General features: G+C 40.8%; 1 protein-coding gene across 3 annotated transcripts in view; it reads right to left on the bottom strand.

Moving 5' to 3' along the window:
* Positions 1–753: 753 nt before the first annotated feature.
* Positions 754–10755, bottom strand: part of PIP5K1B (phosphatidylinositol-4-phosphate 5-kinase type 1 beta) — a 357429-nt gene continuing 347427 nt past the window's right edge. For all 3 annotated transcript variants that reach the window (XM_061132834.1, XM_061132832.1, XM_061132833.1), the window contains exon 15: positions 754–1433. In XM_061132834.1, coding sequence (XP_060988817.1) covers positions 1431–1433 — 3 coding nt within the window. In that variant the 3' untranslated portion in view covers positions 754–1430. The remainder of the gene's footprint in view (positions 1434–10755) is intronic.

The following is a 10755-nucleotide window of genomic DNA, read 5'->3' as shown; positions in this document are numbered from 1 at the left end:
CTTCTCATTGCCACGGCTTCTGTTGTTCTGGAGCACGGGTTCTAGAGCACAGGCTCAGTAGTTGCAGTGCATGGGCGTAGTTGCTCCATGGCATGTGGGATCTTCCCAGACCAGGGATTGAACCCGTGTCTCTTACAGGTGGGTTCTTTACCACTGAGTCACCAGGGAAGGCCCTACAGATGTATTAACTGCTTAAAATGTTCATCGTCCCCCTCTGCTGTGTCTGTTCCTATATGAAAAGTATATTTCCCAATTCTTTGACATCAGACTTGTCAGTGTCTTTTGCTTTGGCCATTTGCTTTGGAATGTGAGCAGAAGTTCTATAAACCATATTTAAGCACTAGTTTTATGAGCTCCATGGTTCCATTATCACTTTTATTCTTCTGCCAGAAAAGTGGCATGTCCTAGAGGATGCTCTGGATCCCCAGTCTGGAGATTTGGGGATTGTTACCACAATGTAACATAGTGCAAGCTGACTAACACCAGGACATTTGGGAAAAAAATCTTGAGCAAACTTAGCAGAATCTGTTATTGAATCTTTTCTCAGGGCCTGGAGAATTTTCTCTCAATTTTCACCTATCATGAGAGTCAGTTTATTTAGCAGTCTAGAATATGTAAAAATGAGGAATGTCAAAGTTACTTCTTTTTTATTAACAAAAGGAAAAATATAAAGACCATAAACCACAATTGAGAACAAAATATTTTATTTCTCTCAATAAAACTATAGTTTACAATAGTATTTACTAAATAAATTATATAATTTCTCTTTTACAAGCAATAAACTAAATCACAAATATTTCAAAGACAATGTATGTACACGACATAAGGCCTTTTATAAATAGCTTTGCTTATCTCATTTCACTAGTAAACAGTGAAAAAATCTTTATAGAAGCTAATTTTCTATAAAGTATATGCAGACCTATTACACTGATCTTTATATGAAACCAATTTAAACTTTTAATGACATGGGCTATGATTATAACTTTGCAAAAAGAAGAGAATTTAGACTTTACCATTTTGCGTGGATGGATCTTTAAAAAATATATGCGCAGATTACATATGTTGCTTATGGATAATCACTGGATGCATGCAAAATGAAATAATGCAAGTGTCAATAGGAAAATAGCACTTCCAAGTCCAAAAAGGTGATTGGCAATGGTATAGAAAGCAGCTTAAACAGAGTTCATGCAGTTCTTCACAGTTCAGCAAGCAACAGCAAATGCCAGACGAGTGTGGTATTTTTCACATCTGCTGATCAGCCTTTCCGCCAAGGCTCCCCTGACATCTTGCAAACTCCAAGTCCAGTTGATTATGATTCTGTGTGTAATGGGGTTCAGCCGTTTCCTTTGGTTAGTTCTGGAGTGGAGAAACTTCTTTCCCACAACTGTGTTCATGTCTCCTCCATCTGCCAAGGTGGTCACCATTTTCACTTACTGGGAGGGGAAAAAGGAAAGGAGATGTAAGGCTAAGTTTCTGCATTGATTTGTAATGGTGCCTGATGAGTAGGAACACAAGTTCATTCATTCTCTCAATGACTCGTACCTGAGAAACATGCAGGTAGAAGTGGGAGGGCAATAGGCCTGAGATGGATTCTTTTTTTTAAAAGATAATTAATTAATTTGGCTGCACTTGGTTTCAGTTGAGGCATGTGCTATCTAGTTCCCTGACTAGGGATCAAACCTGGTCTCCTGCACTGGGAGTGTGGTGTTTTAGCCACTGGACCAGCAGGGAAGTCCCTGGGATTGATTCTTTTGCAATGATAAGCATCTAACTTCTGCAATATGTAAATTCCACCAAGATTTATCAAGTTCTACCACATCACAGCTCAGGGCTAGGGACTTGGAAGGAAAGAACGCTGACTAAGCCCTCCAAGGGCACAGTGCTTTGGGGTTGTGCTGTGGTATGTCAGTCCTGAAGTAAATCAGAGCAACCTGAATGTAGTCTGGAACTCATGAACCCTGTGTTCATTTTCACACACTGTCCCTGTGTCTGGGGAATAAAAATGATGCCCAGCAGATATCAGACCTAAAATGGTAGCCACTTAAGCTCAGAGGCAGCTAATTCAGCCTCTGACAGTTGTAATAGGATATATTTATGAGAAGTGGTACCATGTTCAGGCAGATGTAACAGCTTATATCTGTTGACCTCTAATTATTACAGCTACAGGACAGTATCCAAGTTACCATCTTTGTACCTCATTTGTTCTATCTGTAAAATGAGAGTAATAAATCCTGCTTTATAAGTGATAAACTTTTTTTTTTATAGGAAAATAGTGTCTGGGTAGAAATATACACACATACAGCATACATACAAATTATATACATATGATTTAGTGCCTGGCATATATTAGTGTCCCCAACATAATGGTTAAGAAGGTTGTAGCTGGGACCACAGACATTGTGTGGCCCAACAGTCATCTGGAGACTGAAAAAACTTGAGTCCACAGTTTGAAATGACTGAAAATTATTAGGAAAGAAACTATGTCAAAGAGGATTTTGTTTAAAAGTGAATATTTCCTCTTGTAATTTGAGCCTTTCATGAGTTGTAACTTTTATTTACCACTTTGTTTCATAGTTGAGACTGCTCCCTCTTATTAATCAAAATTGGAAAGGTTTGCCTGCCTAAGTGTACATGTTCACACTGCTACTCAAGCTGTATCTGAAGGATTATCTGAGTATTAGGTGGTGTGTGCTCTAGCAGTGGGCAAAGAGGAAGTTGCTCCCTTTCTCAGGACAGTTGTCTGTAACGTCGACGTCATTTAGGCTTGACCAGTGGCATAAAAACACCCACATAAAACTACAAGTTTCTTCTAATTAGATTTGAGTCCTGCTTTCTTAAAAACTAAAACCAAAAGGAGGTGATAGTTCAGCTCTACTTATCCAACAGATCCCAGCCGGGGTTCCGTGTCTGGTTTCTAGTGCCAAACTGCGGCAGACACTGACCAATCTGAGCCCTGCCTGAAAGAACCATCAGTTGAAGGTCTCCAAACCTAGGACCCCATGGAATTGGTTAAGACCTGGGCTTTTGGGTCTAGAAAATAAGAGATTTAAAGAGAAAACATAACAGTTGTCTTTGAATAGCTGAAGACTCACTTTGGGGAAGAGAGAGGTACTAGCTGAAATGTCACTGCAAGTGTGACACTCTCATCAACAGCAGTGGCACAGGTGGCCGTGATCCTCGGGGCAGGCATAGGAACACCAGAATGTGTGAGTGAGTAGGCTGGGAAGAGTCACCCTTTCAATCTCCTTCCATCAAGTGTTGTGATACGCACACTCCCTACCGCACCCCCCGCCCCCCCCAGGAACCCCATCTGTTATCTGTTGAGACTCAAGTGAATGTGTTGGTCACTCAGTCATGTCTGACTCTTTGAGACCCTATGGACTGTAGCCCTTTAGGCTCCTCTGTCCATGGAATTCTCCAGGCAAGAATACTGGAGTGGGTAGCCATTCCCTTCTCCAGGGGATCTTCCTGACCCAGGAATCGAACCCGGGGCTCCTGCATTACAGACAGATTCTTTACCATCTGAGCCACCGGGGAAGCCAAGGGTGAGAAAAAATGACTCCACGACCAGAACTGGGACAAATTTGTAGAAGCCAGTCTTAAAGGAAAATATAGAAGAACATTCTTTGATGTAAATTGCTACAGTTCTTTTGGAATCACCTCCTAGTGTAATGAAAATTAAAAAAAAAAAATGAGACTATCCAGGTCATTAAGATCTTTTTTGTACAGTTCTTCTATGTATTCTTTCCATCTCTTCTTGATCTCTCTGCTTCTCTTAAGTCTTTACTATTTTTGTCCTTTATTGTGTCCATCTTTGGCAGAAGTGTTTCTTTGATATTTCCAATTTTCTTGAAGAGATCTCTAGTCTTAGCCTTTCTGTTGTTTTCATTTCTTTGCATTGTTCATTGAAGAAGGCCTTCTTTTCTCTCTCTTGCTATCCTCTGGAAGTCTGCATTTAGTTGGGTGTAATCTTCATTTTCTCCCTTGCTTTTTGCTTCTCTTCTTTCCTCTATTATTTGTAACGCCTCCTCAAACAACCACTTTGCCTTCTTACATTCCTTTTTCTTTGAGATGGTTTTGTTTGCTGCTTGCTGTACAATATTACGGACCCTTGTCCACAGTTCTTCGGGCATAGTTTACTAGATCGAATTCTTTGAATCTATTTGTGACCTCCACTAGTATTCCTCGGAATACTGGGGAAATTGATTTAAGTTGTACCTGATGGCCTAACAGTTTTCCTCGTTTTCTTTAGTTTAAGCCTGAATTTTGCTATGAGGAGCTGATGATCGGAGCCACAGTCAGCACCAGTATTGTTTTTGCTGACTGTATACAGCTTTCCCATCTTTGGCTACAAAGGATATATTCAATTTGATTTTGGTATTGGCCACTGGGTGATGTCCAGGTGTAAAGTTGGCTCTTATGTTGTTGAAAATGGGAATTTTCTATGATCAGTGAATTCTCTTGACAGAATTCTGTTAGCCTTTGCCCTGATGCATTTTATACTCCAAGGCCAAACTTGCCTGTTACTTCAGGTATCTCTTGACTTCCTACTTTTGCATTCCAATTCCCTATGATGAGTAGGACATCTTTTTTTGGTGTTAGTTCTAGGTCTTGTAGGTCTTCATAAAACTGATCAGCTGCTTCAGCATCAGTGGTTGGTGCACAGCCTTGGATTACTGTGATGTTGAATGGTTTTCCTTGGAAATGAACCGAGATCATTCTTTCATTTTTAAGGTTACACCCATGTGCTGCAGTTCTTCCAGCACCACTTATTGAAGAGATTGTCTCTTCTCCATTGTATAGTTTTCCCTCCTTTGTCATAGATTAATTGACATGGGTGCGAGGGTTTATTTCTGGGCTTTCTATCTTGTTCCATTGACCTATTAATATATTTCTGTTTTTGTGCCAGTACTATACTTTTTTGATTACTGTAGCCTTAATAGTATAGTCTGAAGTCAGGGAGCCTGATTCCTCCAGCTCCGTTTTTCTTTCTCAAGATTGCTGTGGCTATTCAGGGTCTTTTGTGTTTCCATAAAACTTTAAAAATTTTTTGTTCCAGTTCTGTGAAAAATGTCATTGGTAATTTGATTGGGATTCCACTGAACCTGTACGTTGCCTGGAGTATTATAGTCATTTTTGACAATATTGATTCTTCCAATTCAAGAACATGGTATATCTTCCCATCTGTTTGTGTCATCTTATGAGATGGTTGGAGGGCATCACCAACTCAATGGACATGAGTTTGAGCAAGCTCAGGGAGACAGTGAAGGTCAGGGCAGTCTGGTGTGCTGCAGTCCATGGGGTCGCAAAGAGTCGGACACAACTGAGCGACTGAACAACAGCAACAGTTTCTTTCATCAGCATCTTAGTTTTCAGAGTACAGGTCTTTTGCCTCCTTAGGTAGGTTTATTCCTAGCTATTTTATTCTTTTTGATGCTATGGTAAATGGGATTATTTCCTTAATTTCTCTTGCTGACCTTTCACTGTAAGCATATAGAAATGGAACAGATATTTAAAATTAATTTTTATTGGAGTATAATTGCTTTCCCTGGTGGCTCAGATGGTGAAGAATCTACCTACAATACAGGAGACCCCGGGTTTGATCCCTGGGTCAGAAAGATCCCCTGGAGAAGGAAATAGCAACCCACTCCGGTATTCTTGCCTGGAGAATTCCATGGACAGAGGAGCCTGATGGGCTATAGTCCTTGGGGTTGCAAAGAGTTGGACACGACTGAGTGACTAACACTCAATTACTTTATGATGTTTTGTGGTTTCTCGCTGTATAGCATAATGAATTAGTCCTATGTATACACATACCCCCTCTTTTTTAGATTTTGTCCCCACAGAGGTCACCACAGAGCACTGAGTGGAGTCCCTGTGCTATCGGGCAGAGTCTCATTAAGTCAAGTCATTACTTATGTATTTTATAAATCATAGTGCATATGTGTCCGTTCCAGTCTCTGAATCCATCCCACCCACCCACCCCTCATGGTAACCATAAGTTTGTTCTCTTCATCTGTGACTCTACTTCTGCTTTGCAAATAAGTTCATCTCTACTATTTTTCTAGATTCCACATACAAGTGATATTATACAGTATTTGTGCTTCATTTTCTGACTGACTTTACTCTGTACGACAGCCCCAGGTCCAGCCACATCTCTGTAAATGTATTTCATTCTTTTTAATGGTAAGTAATATTCCATTGTGTATATGTATCATATCTTTATCCATTCCTGTCAATGGACTTTTAGGTTGCTTCCATGTCCTGGCTATTGCAAATAGTGCTGCAATGAACATCACAGTGCCTGCATCCTTTTGGATTATGGTTTTCCCTTGATATATGCCCAGGAGTGGGATTGCTGGGTTATATGGTAGCTCTAGTTTTAGTTTTTTAAGGAACCTCCATACTGTTCTCCAAAGTGATAGTACCAATTTGCATTCCTACCAACAGTGTAGGAGGGTTCCATTTTCTCCACACCCTCTCCGGCATTTATTGTTGATTATGATGGCTATTATGACTGATGTGAGGTGATATGTCATTTTTTTGATTTGAAAATACAACAGGTTTCTGTATATTAATTTTGCATCTTGCAACCTTACTGAAATTACTGATGAACTCTCATAATTATCTGGTACCATCTTTTGGATTTTCTGTGTATAGTATCATTTTATCTGCTAACTTCTTATTTTCCAATTTGAATTCCTTTTTTCTTCTGATTGCCATGGCTAGGACTTTCAAAGCTGTGTTTAATAAAAGAGGTAAGAGTGGACATTCTTGTCTTCTTCCTGATCTTAGAGGAAATGCTTTCAGCTTTTCACTGTTGACTATGATGTTAGCTGTGGCTCTGTCATATATGACCTTTATCATATTGATGTAGGTTCCCTTTATGCCCCCTTTCTGGAGAGTTTTTTTATCATAAATGAGCATGGAATTTTGTCAAAAGCTTTTTTGCATCTATTGAGATGATCATATGGTTTTTATTCTTCAATTTGTTAATGTGGTATATCACACTGATTGATTTGTGGCTACTGAAGAATCTCTGCATTCCTGGGATAAATCCCACTTGATCATGGTGTATGACCCTTTTAATGTATTGTTGTATTCTGTTTGCTAGTTATTTTGTTGAGAATTTCTGCATCTACATTCATCAGTGATATTGGTCTGTAATTTTCTTTTTTGTGGTATCTGCCTGGTTTTGGTATCAGGGTGATGGTGGCCTCCTAGAATGAGTTTGGGAGTGTTTCTTTCTCTTCAGTTTTTTGGAATAGTTTCAGAAGGATAGGTGTTACATCTTCTCTAAATGTCTGATAGAATTCACCTGTGAAGCCATCTGGTCCTGGACTTCTGTCTGTCTAAAGTTTTTAAAGCACAGTTTCCACTTCAGTACTTGTGACTGGTCTGTTCATATTTCCTGTTTCTTCCCGGTTCAGTTTTGGAAGATTGTACCTTTCTAATAAGAATTTTTCCATTTTGTCTAGGTTGTCTATTTTATTGGCATATAGTCACTTGTAGTGGTCTCTTACGATCGTCTATATTTATGTGGTGTCAGATTTAACTTTTTATTTCTAATTTTGTTGACTTGAGCTCTCTTTTTTTTTTATGATCTAACTAAAGGTTTATCAATTTTTTAATCTTTCCAAAGAACCAGCTTTTAGTTTCATTGATGTTTTCTATTTTCTTTGTCTTTATTTCATTTATTTCTGCTGTAATCTTTATAGTTTTTTCCTTCTAATTAATTTGGATTTTGTTTATTCTTTCTCTAGTTGCTTTATATGTAGGGTTAGGTTGTTTGAAGTGCTTTTCCTTGTTTCCTGAGGTAAGATTGTGTGGCTATAAACTTCCTCTTAGAACTGCTTTTGCTGCCCAAGAGCTCACGCTAATGGGTATTCCCTGGGGCCTCCACCAGTGTCTTTGCCGCCGCAGTGAGCCACAGCTGACCCCCAGGCCCTGAGGAGACCCTCCAAGACCCACAGGTAGGTCTGGCCTAGGCTCTTATGGACTCACTGCTTTGCCCAGGGACCCAGTTCACGTGAAACCTGTGTGCACCCTTCAAGAGCGGAGTCTCTGTTTCCCCCAGACCTCTGGAGATCCTGCACTCAAGCCCCACCGGCCTTCAGAGACAAATGCCCTGGGGGCTCCTGAAACCCAGGCTGGGGAGCCTGACGTGGGGCTTAGAACTCTCACTCCTGTGGGGGAACCTCTACGATATATTTATTTTCCAGTCTGTGGGTCACACACTGGTATGCGATTTGATTTTGTTGCCAATGTGCCCCTCCTACTATCTCATAGTAACTTCTTCTTTATCTCTTGGTGTAGAATGTCTTTTGGTAGATTCAAGTCTTTTTTATCAATGGTTGTTGTCCAGCAGTTAGTTGTGATTTTGGTGTTTTCATGAGAGAAGGTGAGCAAGTCCTTCTACTCTGCCATCTTGTCTCTCATTCCATTGGGATTTTTTTTTTTTTTTATTAAACTGGAGGGTCTTATTGCAGTTTCTGTAAACTTCATTAAACACCCACTCTCACCCCCAGGGTACAAGGATGTCAAAGTTGGTGAGAACTGCCAATTCTATACCCATGTAATGTAATCTTGGAATGACATGTTTGGTTACCTGAAAGTATCCATTTATAACCCTAATAAAACAAGGTGGCCTGATAGGTCTTTAGGTCTTAAGCACTATCTCCATGATTATAAACTTGGCCACAGTGAGAAGAAGATGATTTTATTATCTCATATTTAGTATAAAGTGTGCAACAATTTTCCTTTCCTTTCTCCAAATTATAATCCACAAATCCTTTATTAGCCATCAGTGAAGAGCCAAAGTATCAGCTATCTATCTACACTGGGAAGAAACTCATAGCTTGAGTTTATTCTTCAAAATATGGTATGTGTAGGATCCCCTCCAGCTCTCCAACACAGAGATGGGCTCTTCAGGTATTACTTCCCCAAACACTAGCAACTTCTTCTGAAGTACTGAAACTCAACCCCCTCCTCACCCGATGGCTTTGGAAGTAGAAACAGGAACTGGTGCTTTGGTGGGAGAACCCAGCCATATCTCAGGGAAGCATGGACAGACAGAATGACATTGGAGCTCTTGTCATCAACTGAACGGCTCTTGTATGCACATGTACGTAATCATCTGTCCACACAGATGCCAGGGTTAATTCCCTAAGCGTGTGATGCTCTGAGAAACCATGATATGTTTTAAATTCTGAGACCTGAAGGAAAAGGTGTGATAATGGTTGGTATGAAAGGAATATTTAGGTATTTCTGTGGCCTAAATCCTTAGCACTATTTATCCAAATATGTTGGTTTGTGGGTGTGTGAGAGGTTCACATGTTTATTTCCACTTAAACTCAGGCACGCCTATGACTGAAGCTGTACACTGCACACAGAAGAACACAGCAAAACACAGTCTGTTTGCTAAAAGCAAAGCCCGTTCTGAGGATGGACCCCACTGTGGGGCAGATTACCCCAGGGGTCCCCCTGAAGTAGATTACTGCATGATGGGCTAAGTTTTGGAGGGTGACTTTTTAGAGTGCTGTGCCGAGGGTGTCAGGGGTGAGACGTTCCTCTTCTGAGGTCTCACTTCTAGGCTCATTTCCATCCCTCCCTTTTTTCCTGAAAGAAACACATACACACCCTCAGCCTACTGTTTAAAAGGCATATTTAGCCAGTAGAATTTCATAAGATCTGGAATGTGCTGAGGGGATTTAAGGGCAGAGCTGAAACAAGGCATTTTCAGGACTGTCAGACTGGCTAAGATGACCACACTAAACAGTCCCCGAGGTCTCATTGTTCCCTGAGCTCCTGACCTTCATGGGTGATGTTCTTTAACTACAATTGCCTCACGGTTCAGCCCCAGGATCCCACTGAAGCATGATCTTTTCCTCTCTGGGGTCCAAGGGCAGCCCCATTCTGATTTTAAGTTGAAATTCTTTGCCAAAATACCCCTGAGGAAAAAACTGATTTCTCTCCAGGCTATCATAAGGTGGCAAGTCCCTTATTTCCTTTTCCTGTTCCAAGCCCCTCTTCCCCAGCCCTGCTTCCTTTTGTTCCTATTTCACATTGTTCTTCTTTTGGCCAGTGTTCTCTCTGTTGCCATGAGAGCACACCCACGCATTCTGCCTCACGCCCTTCACTTTAGTCCAAACTCTGCATTGCCACACACACAGCAGGCTCCGCAGCGCCCCACCGCCATCGTCCCCTCCTTCTCTGGGTTCACCAGATTGCCTTCTCAAAGACCCTGGACTTTCTGAGGAGCCACCCTGTACTCTGGAATTTTTCTTCAAACATCAGGCTCTATGTTTTCATTTTATCATATCTGCCTCGTATTAGGATACTTCACAAGGCATGACTGCTTGGGAATAGATTGGAGGAGATTTCTCTTTGAACAACCGTGGCAGGTGTCCAAAAAGCTCACCATTTTTTTAAGGAGGTGAACAAGTACAGACACTAGTGCTATAGGAATCAGGACACAGTCTATGTATGGAGTCCAATCACACTGCTATGGAGTTTTTATAGCTGGGAGGAAGCTTCCTACCTTCGTATTTAAAAAAAAAAAAAAAAAAAGACTCAGGGGTGAGATTACTCTTTCCCAAGAACCAGGGACTAAAGGGCCTTAATTGAGAAGCCTTGAGGCAAAAAGTGGACTTGGAATGACCTTGGAGGGTACGTACAATTTGGAAGAGAGCTAGCACATGTGCCGATCATGTAGAATGTTTGTTGAATTCTGAGTGCTGGCAGCACACGGAGTCC

This window comes from Dama dama, chromosome 29 (genome assembly GCF_033118175.1).
Source record: "Dama dama isolate Ldn47 chromosome 29, ASM3311817v1, whole genome shotgun sequence".
Lineage (NCBI taxonomy): Eukaryota > Metazoa > Chordata > Mammalia > Artiodactyla > Cervidae > Dama > Dama dama.
Note: the sequence above shows the minus strand (reverse complement) of the source record. Positions and strands in the feature narration are given on the sequence as shown.